The 21,286-nt window shown below is 36.9% G+C and overlaps 1 protein-coding gene across 1 annotated transcript in view; it reads right to left on the bottom strand.

Annotated features, from left to right (window-relative positions):
* Nucleotides 1-21,286, bottom strand: part of ADAMTS19 (ADAM metallopeptidase with thrombospondin type 1 motif 19) — a 153,267-nt gene that overhangs the window by 8,180 nt on the left and 123,801 nt on the right. Inside the window, exons 19-21 of the mRNA XM_075137023.1 lie at nucleotides 19,292-19,427; nucleotides 16,761-16,965; nucleotides 14,715-14,867 (exon numbers count right to left, since the gene is read on the bottom strand). Coding sequence (XP_074993124.1) covers nucleotides 14,715-14,867; nucleotides 16,761-16,965; nucleotides 19,292-19,427 — 494 coding nt within the window. The remainder of the gene's footprint in view (nucleotides 1-14,714; nucleotides 14,868-16,760; nucleotides 16,966-19,291; nucleotides 19,428-21,286) is intronic.

Below are 21,286 nucleotides of genomic sequence, written 5' to 3'. Positions count from 1 at the left end.
CTCCAAACCAATCTGTAGCAACTTGCATCAATTCAGCAGATCTCAGGTTAATTTCAACCCACAGCTTTTATTACTAGTGAATGAAGAATACTTTTCTCTAGCTCTTCTTCCCACCCCCTCCACCTCCCAAATGTCACTCTTGCACATGCTACACTTTATTTTTGTGGTGGTTAATTACATTTTACTTCTCACTGTTCAGATGACCTACACTTTAAGGCCATGTAGCTGATTAGCAAAAATTCCCGTAGGACAACTGTGTTTGTAGGTTTAGACTAAATGTTCTAATATGCAGCCAGAGTTTTTTTTATGGCTGTTAATCTGTGCATTTTGGACACAGTCCTAAAGGTACTGTAAAACCGCTCAAGCATCAAGACATGTTAAAGATTACAAAAAATTCCTGGATAAATATAGTTAACAGCTATTTTTTTTTTAAAGTTTTTCTTTCTTTCAAATAAAATTTACCCACCCTGTTTGAATTTTGTCCTACTTTTGAACTTCTTTTAGACATAATTTCAAGGACAGAAACCTAGGTGTTAAATATAACAATCCTTACACTTGGCATGCACACCCGTTACCCAAAATTCCTTCTTTCTGTTCCCTGCCAAAGTTATATATTCTGGAGAGAATACATATTCCCAAGGCCAACAGCTGAGGAAGGTGCTGTAATGCCTTAGCTGCTTCCAGCTGGCCTTCATGAGAAGTAGGAATTCCTAAATTAAGGGAAAAATTGTCACTGGCAGACAGTAACGGTCAAAATGCATCCTTCTGCCAAGACAACGAGCAATCACTGCAGAGGCTGATACAATCCACAATGAAAAACCGAATCTGTGACAATATTAACAGAATTGACTTGGACAATTTATTTTTAAGAATAAATGGATTGTTCAATAAAAGGTTTTTACAAGTCTAAGTAGCATTCAAAGTGGAGAGCGATGTGCTCATAAGGAAACTCAGTGATGAGTTCTACTGGAAATTATTAGCAGAACATTCCTAATCATTTATGTATAGGTTCATCAGTTCCAGCATTTAAGCGGCTTCAACCTTTTCATAAAGTGAGTGTGAAACAAGGATAGCAAGTAATCAGACTTTAGTAACAGGATTCATTTTTGCTGACATGCTTGCAATCTTTTTGTGTATCTTGTATTTTTATGAAGTTTGCTTTTGAAGGCAGGTAGTAGATAAAGTGGTGCATTTGTTTTCAACTAAGACTTTATACCAAGTTTAGCAATATTCTTAAAGGTTACTAAATAAAGCAAATAATCTGCAGTTTATTTAAGAACTTCTTTTTTTTTTTTTAATAAAGGCATTTGTGAATAGTGTAACTAATACAAAAAGAGGGACTAATGGATCCAAACATAAGATGGAGTCTGAGTTCTCCCATGCATCATTTCCAGGAAGGTCTTTCTGCCTCTCTCATTTCTGACACACCCAACACCTCAGTATATGAATGCCAAATTTAAAATTCAGAACTTGTGCTATGTTTAGCTGAAAAAATTCTGCTGTTGGTCTCTCCTAAGTTTAGCAAGTTTGAGTTGTCCTTATTTATTTTATTTTTCTTTTCTCCTTTTTTTGTTCCTCCCTCCCCCCCCCCCCCCCCCCCCCCTTCTTTCTGGAGTAATAATTAGTACTGGATAACGGTTCAAAAGAGATAAGATTTTAAAGTAAGATAGACAGAGCCCCAGCTCACCTTTGATAAGTTGGGCTAGAGATGGGGTTCCTATGGAGGAAACCCTCATCCCCTCATCTCAAGAACCTGGACCTTTCTTTTCAATTTCTTTTTTTTTTTTTTAAATCCTTGTTAGCTTCCCATGCAGAACAATTCAGTTGTTTGGTGGACGATGCGAAACTGCCTTTGGTAACAAGACAAGAAGCAACTGAAAGCTTACAAGTAAAATTTGGTTGAGGAAAACGATATAGAATTTGGTGTAATATGATTATTAATGAAACAACAAAAACCAAATCATTTTTTCTAGGATAGTACATAAAAAGCTATACTTGAGAATATCATTACTCATTTACTCTACATCAATAGTGGGGTTTGATAGGCTTCAATCTTAATTTCGCTGGACGCAGCTCGGAAGTAGCAAATTCTTTGTCTATATTTGAAACCCAGGTTCAGTTCCCCAATTTCCTTCGTGGATGAACTAATGAAACACAGGCATCCACTTCATGATTTAAAAATCTAGATCGTCCCAATGAAACTAGTTTGTTTTGTTAGGACAGTTGGACTTATTAGTTCACTTAGGAAGCCCGCTTAGAGAAGTACTGGTGAGTCAAGAATCTCCTCAAGGTCAGGGAAGGCAGATGCCACAATATACTTCTTACCAGACTATGCAAGGAATGGGTAGAAGACTCTTGAATTTTGAAGGGAAAATTTCTTGCAAGACTAAAGCGTTTTCTTATGTGGCACTCAGGATAGATTTGGATCCCTCTGGAACCAGAAAAAGAGCAAAAGGGAAGGGTACTTTTTTCTGGTGGATTCTTCCACCAGCTTTATACCAACCTAAAAGCCTTTATCATGAAGATTTTCCTTTCCTCCACAAACAGAAATGTGGTTATAATTGTATTGTTTTCCAAAAAAACACTAAGATAAAAATTTCTGAAAACTTCAAAGTGAAGACTAAACTTCAGCATTAAGCTGCAAAAATTCCACGTATGACAGCCTGGAGTCCTGATCCATAAAAACAACAGACTGTGTTACAGCCTCTCATTTCCCCCCCCAAATCAAGGAAGGTATCAGCATTTTTCTCTCATCATTAATGATCTATGTCAAAGCAGGGACAAGAACTGTAATACCTTAACAGATACAGGAAGCGATGTTTCTCTGTATGCTGCAGATGTACTTTACTTTCACATCATTTTCAATTTTGTATTTATACTTTCTATAGCTCTATATTTAATACAAAAACACACTCGAATTTTAAGGTCATTTTAAGCATACCTCCACCTGAAAAATCAGTTCTTTATTCTTAATTAGGACCTTAGACATATTGTTAAATAGTATTTGACATCAGAACACTGGTAGATTTTACAAAAAATAAGCTGGTGAATGCTGACAAATGATTAATTAATTACACATCAGCATTCTACATGGCTGCAGTATTCTACAGTAAAAAGCAGAGATGTTCAGACTTATTGATAATATACAAACATATCCTCAGAGAACATTTTTTAAATTGCAAGGCAAACTTGACTTTTCTATTAAAAAAAGAGAGTTAGGCAGTTGGTCCAAAACTCAAGTCAACAGTTTCACATTACTATCACTTTTTTTTCAGGTGAAGGTGCCCAGCAAAATGTGTATTAAGCTTAATATGATATACTTTCTAAATTGACTGAAGACCATTTCAATTTATATATCTATAGGGCAATCATAAAATTATTTCTATGCTCCTCAGTGATGTGAAACCTTAGCTTTTATTTTCCCAGTTCTGTAAATTGTATTTATCATTCATAGTTTCTAAGGGCAATACAGATACAAAGCTGAAACCAAATATTCAACTTAATTTTTTTGATAAAATAGATCTGTGATGGTTGTGATATTCTGAGATGAGGGAAGTCAAAGCAAACTGTATGAGCACCATTTCTTTAGGATCTTTACTCTCCAGCCAAAGAAACAAACAACTCCAGTCAACAGCACTGTTACAGAACTATGGCTTGTTTTCAATGTCTTTATGGATATTTTATCAATTCTAAAGATACCGAAGGTTTGCCTAATGCTGTATATTACTTTTAAAGTATGTCAGCAAAGAAACCAGGAGGAGACAATTATTTATTAGAGTCATGTAATAGAACTGGTTGTACAGATGCAACTCGTAACTCTGTAAGAGGATTCACACTTAGTGGATTAGACTCAATATTATACTGTCAACGCTTTGTAAAAAACCTTTTATATGGCATACTGCATATATTACTGCCATTAGTGCTTAGTGATGAATAAGACATTATCATATCTCACTTTCATATCTGAGATATCACTGCATGGTATTTTGGCAGAAGATGACTTTCCATTGATTATAACTATCAAATACGCAAACAAGAATCTGGAAGCAGTTAGATTTGACGACCTCATAATTACCTTTATCTTTCCAATGAAAGTAGTTGGAGTATGTCATTCTGGACTGATGAAAATGAACTCTTAAAAAGAATTTGAAATATTAGCCTTTCAGTATATAATTTAATGTTAGCATGTATCACGATGCTGGCCTGCTGCTCTGTAGAAAACCTTCCAAGGAAAAGCATAGCTCATCAGAACAAAAATATAATTAAAGGATTATGGCATTTCTAATGAAAAGACAATTCAAAGAACCCATTAAGGACATAAAGGAAATGTCATAGGAGGGGAAAAAAAAACCTCCAAGAAACCCCTTTTTCTTCAAAATTTCTACTCTTTTATCTATTTACTTTTCAGAAATCAAAGAAATATGTGTCAAAAAGCTGGTTTGTACCACATAAAATTAAGTATTTGCCTTTAAATGGCATCACGCTATATAGCACGCTCAAGTTTTTCCAGGAGTATTATAAGTAAAAGAAAGAGCTCTTCCCTAACAATGACTTTACTTCCATTCACTGTATCTATTAAATTTTAAATCACGAAGATCTGAAGTGATAGCAAGTAACTCAGCTAAATGCATATGAAAGATATTAAAAAAACCCCAATATATTGAGAGTTTATTAGGAAAGTGAACCCTAAGGACTTTTTTTTACCTGAAATACCATGATCCCACATACGGGTCATTACTTTTGAAATAAAAACATTAAAAGAGAAACAGAGAAAATGAAGTAGAAAAATAACTTGCAAGTATCAATAAAACTTCCACCGGTTAATTTTATCTTCAAAATGCCTAAACATATTCTTCATTGGAAGAAAATGGATTTCCAGAAAATTATTAGTAGGAAAACCATACTGAAGTGTAACACTTTCATTAGTATGATGAGGTCACTCAAAAGCATGACTGTCCTGAGGGAGCTATCAGAGGGCCATGTGACCTGAATTGTGATCCTGCGATAAACTTACCAAAGAATGATCGTTACTTTTGGGTGAACTCTATTTTAGGTCAACTTTATTGGAAGTATTTGTGGCAAGATTAGATGAGGGAACTCTGGAGATTAAACATAAATCTATGAACAACAGCCTGAAACAGCACAGATAAAGCAGAAAAGTAAATCTTTCTTACAGTATTTAAAAATATGTAATATTGCATGTAATTGTTTAAAACTGGTAAATGAATAATGTTAAGTAGCTATTCTGATTCTGCCTTGCCAGTCAGAAATCACAAACTTTAATTTGAAACAATTATTTCAAAAGAAATTTTCAAGAATTAGTTATTGATTATATTTTTAAAGTATTTTCAGCTAGTAACTAGTTACAAGCTATTAGAAAACAGTAAAAAGAGAGAATCACAGAGATTAAAACAAAATAACAAAAAATAAACAACAATAAATACTTTTGTGCCAAATGAGGACTTCGGAGATCAAGTTTATCGCAAGAATGAACACCTGAAGCAGTATTATTTACATTAATGGCATGAAAGATAAGATAAAAAAATGCATGAAAGAAAAAAGTTTTCCAACACGCAAAAATCAATTAGATCCCACAAGAGCAGAAGGATTACATAAATTCTAGCAGAACCCAAGTGAACCAGCTAAATGTGTTACACATTGGCAGATGATACAGTCAGAGATGCTGAGGAAAACATTTGGAAAGAGAGAGAGATGATCTTAGAGCTGGAGATATACCAGGCAAAAGAACGCCTACTGGACTGAGTCTCAGCACTGGACTGAGTAATTGAATTTTCCTGCACACATTGACAGCTTTGGAATGACTTGTCAGCTATCAGAGAAAAAATCTAGGCATTACCATGAACAGACCGATGAAATGATTTGCCCAATGTGTATCACTCAGCTAAAGCAAGAAAGAACATTACGATAGAAATTAGAGTAATAAACATGCAGCAAAAGCCTATGCTGAAAAAATAAAAAAGGTATGTGGTTCAAAATGTCAGGGTACTGGTGCTCTCCTCCAAACTGTGGGACCAGCCATGAAAAGTCAGACAAACTGCAGTGTTTTCCAGTTTGTTATACTGAGATAGTCTTACAATGTAGACTCAGGTACATAATCAGTTATTGTAAAGAGACTGGAGATCCTTATGTAGATTGGGCTGTACATACACAACATATTCATTTCAGTAAAGTGAAATTCTGAGAAGATAAAACAGAAATTGTTGCTCGTTTGTCTTGTCCCCGCCTTTGCCTTCTGATGTTACTTCTAATTCCATTAGCTCCTTTCTTAGTTACTTGTGATGTTATGTGATGGTATTTTTTGCACATGAATTCAGCATAGCTCCTTGGGACACTGAAATTCTGATGGTCAGTGTAGTCTCTATCTTATAAAATTTTGTTGACAATAATCTTTTTAGACCAAGCCTGATTGAGCAAGAATTAGTGTCAGCACAAGGACACTGAAGGGATGCTCAGCATTACTACTCTTCCTCATTCAGAGGCGTACTCTGGGATACGCATCCTGCTAGTTGGGCTATAAAGTTCTGCATTGTAATGGTTGTGTAGTAGAGTGTTAGTGTGAAGATTTCACTGGTAAAGCACCATTTATCTACCTGCTGAATTATGCATCAGCCTTCCAGAAGACTCATTGTTCAAAGATCCCAGCAGCCCTCAAAAAGAATTGGTAGGCATTTCTGGGAAGTCCTAGATATAGGACATTGCTTCTATTCAGCAATTCCCAAGAATGTTTTTCTTTATTTAAATCTATGTTTATATGCATATGTGTGCATATGTAAGCCCCCTGCAGTGCCTGGCCTGGCACTATAAGGCTCACAACCAGAGAAGTTTAGGAATTGGTATTTGGCCTGATCTAGACTGCACTAGAATGGCTTGGAAGACAGCGGCAGTGGCAAAGGAGGTGATGGGAAGCTGCTACTGCTATCCTCTGTGACTTCTGCATTTGTAGCCGCATGACACATCTCCTGCTAGGTGTGAACTTGTCTCCTTTGCCTGGCATTGTTTGCTCCAAGAGATCACAACGTCCAAATGTTAAAAGACAGCACTGAGCAAGCCTCAGCACAAGCAAGTGGGTTCCTGCTATCTTCTCTGTAGTAGAAACACTTAACAGTTATTCAAAGACATCCCACTTGTACTTCTACCTCAAATAATTATAGCTAAGGTGGTGGGGTTTTTTTCCTAATTCTAGTTTTCTAGTTTTTAATTCATTTTTTTTCCCTTGAAGGTAATCCCCATCTCCTTTTAAAAAATAAGATCCAGTATCAAAGTTTAATGTTGCAATACAAATGTACATATATGATTTTCTGTTTGTGAAGACGTTCAGTAGATGCCATGATGCTTAACAGTTCAACCAAACTTTCTCCCTGAAGCCATACCTTTGTATTACTCTGTAAAATTTCAAGGACCTTTTCACCTGGTTGGTCCAAAAAAAGCCATATTCCAAGAACTTATCCAGTTGACAGAATCTTGTTTGACCAATCCAATTCTCATGCAAACATTTCAGCTTAATTTTCGGGAGCTGAGGCAATTAATTTTTAATTTTAAAGAATGCTTGAAAAATATTCTTACCATTCTAGACATTCAAATTTTTTACCTCATTGTGTATAGTCAAAGACAATTTTTAAAATGACAAAGAAATTGTTATAAATTAGCATTTTGGAAATCTGATACATGCAGTTTTTGGACTCCAGATTACCAACTCTGTTCATCACAGAGCCATTAATGCCAACAGACAGTATCAGCACTTTTCCAAACACCACACTGTCACTTTTCAGTAAGGCTGTAGGAAGAGTAATTTCTCCAAACACAGTAATTTGTATGGAAAGAAAGGTGCCAGATCACAAAGCTCAGTGGATGCCCTGGATCTCTGAATCCAATATACCACTAAAATATCTATTGCCGCTATCTATCCTTTTGGGCAATACCAGATTGCCAAATCTGGCAATTCAATAAACAGCTAGACAAGCTGCCAGTACAGAAGGTAATTACAGAAGCTAAAGGGACAGTTAGTTGTCAATAATAGAAAACAGCAAAATAGATATCATATGTACAGTATGGATACCTACAGTCTATTCAACTTAAGATAAAATGAGCTACATTGTGTAGTGAAAAGTTTTTTAAAATTCATGCCAACTGACACAGCAATTTCCAATTCACTAGAAATAGAAGTCTGCTTTGATGATATAGAAACAACCAGTAAGCCAGGGTCCAGTCAATCATACCCTTCAATTTTAAGGAGTGCCAAACACTGGTAAGGCAAATAGCAGCCAGACTGCTTTGCTTATAGCTATGGTTTCAGGCTGTAGGTAGAATCACAGAAGGTACGGCTGGAAGGAGCTGGAAGGAGCGCGCAGAAAATTTGTAACACTGCCCAAAGGTTCAGAGTATGACTGCATGTTAATCCTAACAATATTTACTTCTGAAATATTGCTGGGCATACATGGAAGAAAATGTTATTTACTTATAAAGTTCTCAATTATCTATTTTAGCAGCATTTTTATCATTTTACTGCTACTACCAGGGAATAAGAAAAATCCAGCTTGTTCAGGTATATTTCAGATGCCCTTTTCTTTTGGAATTTCCTAGACTTCCTCTAACTGTTAATGTTTATGAAGGTGACTTAGAAGTCAACCTTTTCACTACTGATTTGTGTCCCTAGCATGCATTTCAGCATGCCTCCCTGAAAACCAGTCTTTAAAATCGGCACAGTCCAAAGCAATTTCATATATTGCTGAACTCATCGATGTTACCCTTTTCTTTCTCAGACAGACAACAACAGTGGCTGTGTAAGTGAATCTCCTCTTTCCCCACACCACTCTTTCAAATGGCACCCTGCAGCATGCTGTACATCATGCAACGAGGCTGTACAGACCCGCTTGAGCATGGGGCTGTATTTGCCTCTGCTACATGCTGCCATCTTCCAGGCATCCACTTCTAGTTATAAGAGTTGTTTTTTTTTCATCCGTTCCCCTTCTTTTTGCATTATACCATGTCTCGTACTCCAGAGAAGGTCATTATGGGCATCCACTTGTTTACTTCTTGAAGGGAATGTTTAAAACAAATGTACTTTCTGCTTGAGACCCTCTCCTAGGACACATAGGAAAAAAAAGAGTAGCTGTTATCAGGTAGATTTAAAATGTTTTTTTCTTTATTTTCCTTTTCATTATCTATTTGATTATATAGGTCTCCCCCTACCATGTCACTTGTGAGATAAGACTGCAAGCATCTTTCAGCAGGAACTGTAAGCTTCTTTTGTTCTTGTTTGTTCTTGCTTGTTCTTGCTTCATTTTTCTATGGGGCCTAGTAAGGCTCAATCCTGATGGGAACTATTGATGTACCACAACTTAATTTTTTTCTAGTATGACCCCACTTACAGATAATGCATTTCAAGAGACAACACAACATCCACCCATAATTACCTTTTGATTCCAGTTTGGCATTCCCAAAAACTTTGCTTACCCTAAAGAGGCTTGTAGCAGAAAACCAGCAAAGATGTCCCAGTAGATCCAAGTGTGATACAGATACCAGAATTTTCCATTTATGTGTGCTTTTGTGTGTGTGCAAAATGGGTAATGTCTACTTTTAAAATCCTTTCCAGTCTTATCAGTGCTTTTGCCTATTATTAAGGGTGGCTTGTTCTGTTTTTCTAGAAAATAACATGACATTACATTTATTCCAGGCAAAATACTATAGTACATTGATCTATTAAAAAAAACTTTATCTGAAACAAATGATGTTAATATTACAGGATTGGTTAGAAATGTACAAAAAACTCCCCACTCTCATTTCATTATATTGAGATCTTCCATAAGATTTGCTCATACTTCATTTCTGAAACAAAGACATACCTCATTTGCTGGAAACTAACTGTATAATTAACTCAATATAAAAGTTATTAACGTGATGCCAGTATTATTTTGACTTCTATTAATTCACAAAAGTCACATAATTTCTTTGTCCGTAAATCTATTAATAGTGTCATATTTTGACTCATAGCCAGCACTGTTCCGTTCCTGGAATCTAAAAGAGCTAACAATTTTGGATGGGGATCCAAAGAATAAAACCAAGGCTAATTAGCTTGTCAATAAAACTGTAACATTAATATTATCCAAATTCTATTTTTTTTAATTGAAGGAGACAAAATCAGTTGAGTCTATTTGCTATGGAAATTTAGGCGTTATTTAAATGTTTAAGCACACAGTTTAAACGTTGAATGCCCCATGCTGTTGAATAGTTGGCAAAAAAAGAATTTGGTTTTTTTCCTCTCTCCATTTTCACATGTTCTTTGATTGGGACAGAAGAGAAGCAATCCTCACCACTGACAGCTGCTTTTTGTACCACTTGTCTCTCTGTGACCTGTTGGGTTCACTCTGTCTTCCCCAACAGCTGGAGACTTGACTTCCGCCCCGATACACACACACACTTTCTAGAGAGCACTGCATTTACTCTCTTAAATAAATAATTTGGAATAGGCCATGAATTCTGGGACTTGTTGGTGTAAAAGTCAAGCAGTTGCTTCAGATGTCCTTTCAGACTCTCCAGAAAAAATATAGCAGATTAACCTTTGTTCCCCATTTTCGCTTCTTCAGGCTATAGACAAAGTGAACTCCATCCCAACCATTGGGACCGTTATTCCAGATGTCATATTTGACTCCTCTTCATCTCTAGTCTAACACATAGATACTATTTAGAAGTTCTGCTGCTACTGCTTCTTTAGTTTCTACTGAATGCATCCTGTTCCCAGCCTCCATAGCCAATTGTCTTTTTAGAACTTACACCGTATTATCTTCTCTGATCTCCTATACACACATACTTTATATTTCCTCACATCTTAAAAATGGCTGCTCCTAAATTCTACTTCGTTGCCCACTGTTGTGATCCTATTATCCCCTGCTGAATCCCTCCAAAAGTTTCTGTATAATACCATATCAAACTTAAGCTTTTAATTATTATTTTCAAAACCCACTCTCCAGATTATTCTCCCTTCCAAAATTCATCCTGCCTCTCGTGCTTCATTTATTCCACCAATGTTCTGAAGATTCTAGATAACACCAAAAAAAAAAAAGCCCAAACACACAGCTTCCTACATAAAGTAAAGTATCCTAGACATGCCCTTTGAGCACCCTATGCTGTTGACATTTAAGTCTTTTTTGGAGAGTGACTTCTACAATGATGTGAACGTCTCTAGTAAGCCAGGCAGATGTGTAAACATGCAGTTCATGTGCATTTCATTTCACCTCTGCCCTGCCTACTTTTTTATCCTTAGATGATGAATTCCTCTGAGTGTGACCCTGTTCTCATATAGCCTTGAAATGGGTCACAATAGGCAGTTTAGTAAAGGACACTGCTGCTAATAAGACCGAGCTACTCCTCGCCCTAACTGGCGCTATAGTAGCTATGAGCTATGAGCTTTCCTCATCTGAAGGTAACTTTTGCATTGTTAAATACGGTATTCCAAAGATGGCATTCACTGGGAAAAGACAATGATGTAATTGATAATGTTGCTAGGTGCTGGGTCCAGAAGCTCAGTTCGAGTCTTTATTCTTTACTTTCTCATCATACTCATTTTCCTCACGAGGGTAGGCACAGAGCCCAATTGATGTTAGCAACAGCAATGTTCAGCGTATTGAGCCACCTTGCTGACTTAAGAGCTATTATGGAGTTTAATGCTGTATAGAGGTCAGTTTATACAACATACTTTTAAATTAAGTCAGAGTTTTAGAAAGATTGATGTGTTTATTGACCTATTGGAGCTTGCAACTTAGGTCAAATTTTCTTTGATCTTGGTATTATTGTTAAAACATTGAGCAGAAGAATTATTTGATCTATGTGACTGTACCTCTAAACCAAATTAACTCCATTACAGCACTACTATGATTATTAATACTGTTATCTTTTCAGTAATAGTGCAATTTAAGCTTCATTTAAAATTATGCCTTAGGAGTTCAAGGGGAGCAGCAAAGCCAATAAGGATCACATTAAGCCTCTTGTTTCAATGTGTGAGAAGCGTCATTTAAATTTTTCAAGCCAAGTCTTGGCATTAGCTTGGGGGAACTTGGCGCTGCTCAAAGGAACAGCCTTCTGTCAATGTCAAGAACAATCCTACAGAGTAAAAACAGTGAACACAGAAGGCTACACTGAACCTCTGAGTTAGAAACAAACAGTGAGCAAAGATTAACATTTATCTGAGCTTTCCATTTGTTTCCCCCATTGCAGACATATTAACATGTATGCCATGACTTCATGTTGCTATGTACTCTAGCAATGGAACAGAATAGTAACAGGGAAAAAAAAAGGAAATCCAAGTATTTTTTAAATTGAACCCATGTCTCTGTAGAGAAATTAAAGTATCTTTTTTTTGGTATAAATCTTGGAAAATCTCAGCTGCACAAGTCACAGTCAGGCTGTATGTTAACTGTTCAAAAGGTTTTGTTAATTCCATATGAAATATTTCCTCATCTCCTAATTTTGCAGTTTAAAGTACAATTTAGGTGACTGTTACAGCTTTGACTGTAGGAGGAAAGCAGAACATACAGGATGTCACTACATTTTAAACAGGAAGAAGTAAGTTCTTGTAAATTCATCTATGACATGGATGTTTGTGAAAAGTACTGAATTAGAGAATAAACCTCTTCTTTTCTCCAGAGGGCATTGGGAACACAGTGTAACTGTCTGAGCATCTCCACATAGCCTCAGCAACCCTGATTTGAATGACTGCTTCAACTAAGAAAGCAGATGGTCATTTCTCCATAGTCTACTCCCTGCTGGTGCTAGTGCTAAATGATGCAGGTTTTTACTGCAGTTCTGTGGTATGGAAATGCAAATACTAAACTTTATTACCAAACACATCTTCTTGTAAAAGCAACCCTGCTACTGAAGGTTAGTTCCTTCTGTTGTTTAAAAAATTAATGGTTATACCACTTTGTGCTTTTGAAGTAGCTAAGGCAGGGGGGTTATCATCTAGCTTTTGTGAGGCTGTTCCAAAATATTTCCAAATATTTTAAATGATCACCACTATAAAAAAAATCATCTGACACTATCATTCATCCTTTAAATGTGAAAAACGTAAAGAAAATTGAATAAGTAGTAATGTGATAGTGACAATTTGTACCCCATCATCATAAAATGGGAGCTCCCAAGCAGAATTCTATGAAACACTAGTTGCCCACAGAGTACTTGCAGCTAATTCTTGGAAGGCTGGCTAGTCATACAGTGCTGGCTTTAATCCTTGTTTCCAGCTGTTACATCACATGAAAGACAACTAAAAATACATTAAATACTTCTCCATACAAGCAAGTTAAAAACTGCTGCAATAATGTTAGGCACTGAAAGTAGAAGTGTTGTGTGCAAAGTTATGAACAGAAGCAAGGCAAAAAAAAAGATTACAATCTCTCTGCTAAAGTGTGGCCTGTGATATGGCAAGAGAAAACCTTGACTTTTAAAGATTCAATTTCAGTATTTCAGCACGTTTTGTATATTCTAAAGTGTATCAGATGTTCAAGGTCCCAGTCCAATAACATACTCAATCACAAATCTAATCAATGTTTTCTGTTACAGTTTGCCCTATGCTTAGGTACCTCACTCAAAGCAAAACCCATATGCCAAGGAAATAATGTACTGACAGCTAAGTCAGGTGTTCAGAATAGACAGTAATAAGTGCTTCCCAGATATTAAATAGTCTGTGTGGAAATTTAATAGATTAAAGATGCTTCCTTATAAGGCTGGAGGGTGTAACTTATTGGAAAGACAAATTAATAAAATGTGCAAATACAAATTAATGAAATTTGCAAACTGTGAGCTTCGAGTGAGCTGCAGTGGAGGAGAAGAATTATAATTGATTACAATTGGACAACATCTAAGTGGCAATCAATATGTTGCCCTGATTGGGAAAAAGGGCGGGGGCACATCCAGAAGGATGGCCAAAGCAAAGTATTCTAAATGTTTAGTAATGGAAATTAAGTTATCTTCTCAGAACAACTCTGTTAAGCAATCCTTGAAAAAGATCCCATATCACCATGAGAAATGCATGACAGAATCAGAACAGAGAACAACAAACATTAGGTCCCTGGCAGCCTATAATGGAGGTGGAAGGGGCAAAGAAATACAACAGAGCATCTCACCAAAGCGTGTATTACGCATAGTCAATTGGTAGCCTCTACTCTGCAATCCAGAGACAGAAATTGGAAAGCTGTTGCTATGAGCCAAACACAGTACACAATGCATATGACACCTTGTCTCAGTAATATATCAAACCAGAAGCAGGTGAGAAAATAAGTCAAACTAAAAATGAGCAAATACTACAGACAAAATAAATGCTACTTCACTTAATCAAGTGTCATTACGATTTTCAAACAGGTCTGAAAATGGAATAATCCTGATAGGTGTCTTCGCAAACAGAAATGCCTGAATCTGTCCAGTACTCTTCAGTTTCTGGAGTTGTTTGCCTGCCTACTGACAACAGTAAATTTATATCAGATTTGCATGATACTGAAGATTCATGTCAGGCTTTCTTCATATTTCTAATTTTTATTTAAACTGCGGTCTCAGTGTTGCTACATGTTTGGGTTTTTTTTTTGGTAGCCTTATTGTTCCCTCAATTGGGAGACTCCTGCACTGCTGATGATAAAAGCAATTCTTACAAAGAACTCAGCTTGCAAAATGTATTGTGCTGTGGGGCACTAGTATCAAGGATGCCTCACCTTAGACCAGTCTCCCATTCTCCAGACGTAGCATTTGGAATAGTCCTCACAGTCCTCTGCTTCTTTAGGTCTTGTGGACAAAACACATTTCTTGCGGGGATTGGTGCACCTCACAGTCCGATGCCGTACTCCCTTACCACACTTTACAGAGCACTGTTGGAAAAAGATGTTTTTCAGGTTTCTACAAAAGTCATAGTTACCCCATGTTATCCACTTCTAATGACCTCTGCCAGGCTAACATAAATATTTCAAGACTTCAGTGATTTCCTGACTTCCAATCTTTAATTTTATAGACCCTGGATTTGTTAAAAACTAACAAATGAACAAAAGTTCCTTACAGGGCAGAATGATAATTGTTGCATTTTCAGCTAAAAATATATAATTAGATCAAAAATTGTTTGCTTAAGGAAAAACTAGGCTTTTGGATAAGGAAATAATATCTGAAAAGTTATGATGAATTGAATGCAAAATGAAAATATTAGGCAATCTTTGTCCTACGAATGAAAGGAAATATAATGAAAGAAAATCTAAATAAGGTTCATAAGAATGAAGAGAAACTTCAGAAAAATTCTACTAGTATCTAATAGACCTTTTCTGGGAGGGAGAAAAGTTAAAATGGAAAAGTAAATATTCTAAAACTATGCAAGAATCCAGACTGAATTTGAAAATTCAAAGTGACTGCATATACAGCTTGTGAAAACTCTCTTTGAGTTGCACAGAAGGTCTTAATCTATGTTTTTTTCCACCATTCCCACTTACACTGCCAAAAATTATGCCATTTCCTTTTCAAAACATTATCATTGCTTTTGATCATCCCACTGCTTGCAGGTCAAAACTCTCCCTTGCCAAACCGATTATAACTGCAGGAAGCAGTAATGGCTAGCTTCCAATATAATGGTGATAGTAGGAATGGCCATGGGAAACACCCCACTCTTCGAAATATATTTATTGCTTCCAACAAAAACATGCTACTTATTTCTCATCTCTCAAGTAAAACAAACCAACTAAACAATCTGGGTTTCTTTCTCGCACCTCTGTAAGTGAATGCCATTCTTCTCACAGCCAGCCCTTGCATTATAAACCTCTGTGTATCAAACCAGGAACTGCTGCTATTTACTTCTCTTATCTCTACCTTAGCATCTGCTTTTCATCTTTGAAAACATTCCCTATGTCTTAGCTCTTTCTCCCTTGGGCATCAAGGGATGCTGCTGAGCAAAGGAGCTCAAAGAAGGGACTGCACCCACATTCAGAAGATGCTTTTTGTAGGGACCCATAGCACAGCTTCTGGTATGGGAGGCAATCAGAATTGCCTTGCTTTTCCAATGGAGAGAGAGACGCTCCAAATAACCCCTTCAGCTTGCCCAGATGGCAGTGATAAAAACCCCCTTCTTCCACCACAGTCAATTACTTTTAGAAGTAGTATAGCTTTTTAGAAGAAGAAAGTCAAATGGACATGCACGTTAAAATATCTTAAATTAATAAAGCTTTTTGAATAATAATGACATCTACAGCAATGCTTCAGGATGCAACGTATGCGAAATTGTGTTATTTACAAGCCCCTTTGCCCACTGCTTATGCTGTTCTTGGAGAAAGAGGTAAGAAGAGAGAGGAGGGGAAGGAAATGTCAAGCGGCTCCCCTTATACCCTCTCTGAAGAAGAATGGCAGCAACCATCTGCTAATCAACATCCTTGGTACAGAAGTATGTCAGAGATGTTCCCATTCTGAACCCAAGGTCTGGTAGCTGATAAATGATGGCTTTAATTCCATTTACCCCTAGTTATCCACTACTAGAGTCAGGACATACTTGATTATATGTGCTTGAAAATTGGCCAAAAGAAACTGTTCCAGGACATTAACTAGGTAAAATGTAGTAGTTCTACACGGCTGGTTTTCCTAGTCCCTGATCCCTTTGCCAAATCATTGCATGAGGACCATGAAAATCATTAGGCTGAGCTGTGCCACTTGCCGCTGAAAAAATCATATTCCCAGAAAATAGTAAGGCTTAAATAATCACTATGGACTATTTGTATAAATAAATGCAGCACCTCGGACCACACTCCTGCCTCCCACACAGTCATGCAGTCCTGGCCTTCACAGCGCTGTGCAGAAGCAGGCTTTGGCCCAAGGCAATCCCTCTCCCTAGCTCTGATCAGGGTCCCATTTCTGAGCTGCTGTGTGCAGGCGACTTGTCTGTTCTGGGTCCCTTTTCCACATGTCCTTGAACATGGAGTCCATTCTGTCATCATCCATCTACAAAGAAATACAGGCAATGCAAGAAATCAGGAAGGGAAAAGTACCATCACGTCATCTTACTCTCTTGCTTACCAGTACACACAGCCAAGACACACTTGCATATTTTCTGCCTCCTTTTAACTTCACTTTGTTAATGGGCTACTTATTAGTCTAACATATTTTACATTAAATAAGGTGTTAATGTTCATATCATTTCATTCCCAGCCCACCGTTCCTATGTTTTCAGAGTATTGTCCTCTCATTATAGTCCATTTGAAAGACTACAGATCACTGATCAGCCTGTCTATTATTCTCTATCTATATGACTGTCTATATGTCAAGTGCATGCCATGCACGTAAAGTCCAGAATTCTTTGAAAATACATAGTTGCAAGACGGAATCACTCCTGTGTGAGAGGCTCGTTGCTCTGGAGGAAGTATAAAAGCTTAGACTTCTTCGTGTTCTTCAGGGTCAGGCCTAACTCCTAACCAAGTTGCATGGTTTAACTCCCAGCAGCAAGGAAGGCTGATGCAGCTTGGCAGAGTCCACATATCTGGTGAGCAATCGTTCTAGACCACAATTCTCCCTAAATGTTCTGTAGCTCCAGACTATGGCCATGTGCCCTGAAAAATCAAACAGCTCTGCCATTGATGCGGTACCCAAGTGTATCCCAGGAAATTTAGATTGCAAAGGAGAGTTTTTAGGAAATTGAGATTTAAGAAATCTGTTCCAACCTTCTGTAATGCATTTGTTGTAAGAAAATAAAACATTTAACTAAGGTTTTTTATTATCAGTCCAGAGACTCAATTTACAAATCACAGCCTGTCAAGATAATGCAACAGGGTTTAAGATACTTATTCAAGCACCAATAACAAACAACTAGTTATGCAAGCTTATGCTTTAGTTACATTTCTGTTGAAAGCTAACAATATTTGTTTTGTAAGAGTCACTAACGCTGTATTAAAAACTGGATATATGGGTTAAGGATCATGATATCCTTCTACATCTCTCAGCACAGCATCTCTGAGTAGCAATTAGCAACATTCAAAATATTTCATTTAATAAGCTATAAAAAGTACAGAATATTGAATATATATAATTGACAATGTCTCAGGGAAAGATCAGACTCTTCCATTTCCATCCATTAAGGGTACAGTGATGTTAATAAAATAAAATAAAGATCTGCTCAAGTATGTATATAATGAAATACAAATAACCCCTCCAAAGTGTAATGCCCTGGTCTGGGGAAGTCCAAACCTCAGTGGTTTGGTCTTACTTAAAATGTACCATAACTTGCATTTTATCAGTTTCAGTATTTCATCCTTTCCAAGAAAGCGATGTCTTCTGGTTCATTTTACATCCTTTGTTCAACAATATTTGCATTTTATTTACTTTGCGTTGTTTTCTTTAAAAATACCATCTACCTCTCCTCCAGATGACTGCAGTAGATCTATCCCAGTGCTTACCCCTGGGTATGCTAGCCAACTATTGCTAGCTGCTCTCCCCTCCCTTGAAAGGTGGCAGATACTGTACCCAAGTCCACACAATACTTGGGGACTTAGTCATAATTAGCTGCCATTTGGAAGCAGGATGGCAAACTCTGAAATGGGTCATTGTGCCAGCCTGGACAGCCAGTGCAAAGAGCAGGCTGCCAGCTCGGCTGCAGGGACACCAAATAGGGCGGGCTTTGCAGGGCACAGGCTGCATGCTGCAGCTGCCTCCTGGGGTGAAATTCAGAGAAAAAGAGGTCCTCTTGCTTCTTCCACCATTCCACCATCAGAGTCCAGTTCTGCCTATTGCTCCACATACAAAGGCATAGGGGAGAGGGGGGAGAGGAGCGAGGGGAAGGCTCTTTATATTTCAAGTTGCACCAATGTAGAAAACCCGATTAACAGATTTTGTTTGTTTGTTTGTTTGTTTGTTTGTTTATTTACTACTTAGTGCACCATGAGTTTACTGAAAGCTTTTACAGGACCAAAGCCCTGGTTGAACAAACCACTAAAATATATCATTAATTAAAAGCATGGGATTAAAACCATCTTTATATAAACAGCATTTAAATTTTAATTTCATAGTACACATCAGTCTGTGAGAACTCTTCCTGAGGAAAGTAATGAGCTGCTTTATTGAATAAGAATTGATTTGGGCATGTGCTTAAGGGCTCCCTTTCATTAAAACTTGGGACAAACAACAGCCAGTGTTTCCGTTTTCCCTACATTTTGCATTATAACCTTTTGGATGTGTGTATTTACTGCACATTAATTGCCAGAGGCAGTCATCTCTCTTAGCTCTTAAGATTTTTACATCTCGATATTACAGTTTAATTTAACCAAATCACTATTACCTGGTCTGGCATGGCTGCTCGTTGCACTTGCGGATCTGTGGTTCAGGTTTTGTTAAATATTTGCACTTCTTGTTGTCCACAAGACTGATATTCTTGTTCATAATCTTTGTGCAAGAGACTGTCGTCTTTCTTTCACCTAGTAAAAAAAAAAAAGCAGGTATGTGGGGAAACCAGGAATATGCAACTTTGTTAAAAAAGGAAGGACAAAGGTATCTTTATCAGATACAGCTATTTCATGTATAGTTTGGCTAATAGAACTGCAAAACCTGTACAAGTGTAAAATCTCAAACGAAAATCAAAGTTAGCAGGGAGCCTAGGACAGATATTAAAATTTATAGTGAGCATGTGATTTTCTAATCCAATGTTTGTACACCACGGTCAACACAGTTTTGCTGTTTTATTCCTGTAACTAGTCATAGGTCAAAACCTTAGTCTTACTGGAATAATTGTTTTCTTCTCAACCACTGAGATCCCAGTGCTGGGAAAAATTACACAGAAAGTATGTTTGTTCATTAATACATAAAATAAAGAAAGGAATGACAGGTACCGCTTCTCCGTATTGCTTGAGCTTAGTAGTTCTGCCAAGTGGCCGGCACTCAGCTAAAGGTAATCAGCACATGCAACCTTCAGTAAGGAGCCTGCACTGTTCCCCATAAACTGAAGAGGCTACATAACTGACCTGATCTGTAAGGTAATCATTTAGGAAGTTGGGTACTGCCTGCAGAAACCTAGTGCCTGTTCTGTTCAGAAACCGTGCCCTGATGGGTGGGTTGGAACCTGGTGTCTCTCGAAGCTGAAAGCGTTAGAAATCAGAATTTAACATAATACCTACCACAAGCAGTAACTTGTAATTAGACTGGAGCCTAATTTTTAGAAAACTAGCAATCCTTGAATTAAAGACTTCAATTAGTAGAAAATAGGTTCATAACCATTTGTTCCTATGGTTGCATTTTAACACTCTGTTTCTATCTGGAAGTTTACCAACAAAGAGGGTGTGGGCAGGAGGGGGGCAGACTTAACCATGCAATGTTCACCAGCGGTCAGAAATGTGCTTGCGGATGGAGCAGTTAAGTTATAAATGCACATTATGTGTGTGACCACTGCTGACATTTTACACGGCGCTTGTGTACGTGAGAGCACATGCAACTAATCTATCGTATACAGCATTTGAAATGTTTGACAATTCTTTCTGCATTTACATATACATCTGTGTATTCATATTCTCTCCCATACAAAGAAAGATTTTCTGCAACACAGGAGGTCACAGACCAGTTACATATCTAAACATACACAAAACCACATGATTTCATCAATAGTTTCATCCTGACATACACTTTACACATTTAAGCAAAACTATCGATAATTGCTATATATATTATATTCATCAAAATATTGATGTTAAAACTTGAAACACAAATATTTACACAGGGTACAAGCTGCAGCATTTTAATTTCATTTTTGCTTCATATTTAAGCCAAGAACTAAAAGAACAGTTAAAATGGTTTTGTTTAAAGTAAGAAAAATCTTTCACTTGTATTTCAGAATATTTGCAGTAAAAATACCTTCTATGGAACTTTGTATTAACTCAACTGTTTTAGAAAATAACAAAAAATGAAGGCCAGTTACAACAGAAAAATATGATAAATAAACATTATAGTAAAACACTTAAAATATTTATTTAAGCATTAATGTAGAATAAATTACCGACATACTGCATTTTAAGACTTCTCCAGATGATAGGTAACCTTAGAAATATTTGGGACAATAATAAGAGATTGTGGTAGCATTAAAATTATTCTAAAAATACTTCAGGAAACTGTAAAAAGCATGAACACTCCAAGTGAATAGGAATGCACTACTAAGAAACAGAGGATGCTACTAGCACCATGTACAAAATACCTTCAGGGAAGAAGCTTTCTTACCAAACCACAAAAAGCATGTTTATGGAAACTACAGTAATCTGTCATGACACTAGGATTGTTCACAGAGTCAAAG

Source organism: Calonectris borealis, chromosome Z (assembly GCF_964195595.1).
Source record: "Calonectris borealis chromosome Z, bCalBor7.hap1.2, whole genome shotgun sequence".
Classification (NCBI taxonomy): Eukaryota; Metazoa; Chordata; class Aves; order Procellariiformes; family Procellariidae; genus Calonectris; species Calonectris borealis.
Note: the sequence above shows the minus strand (reverse complement) of the source record. Positions and strands in the feature narration are given on the sequence as shown.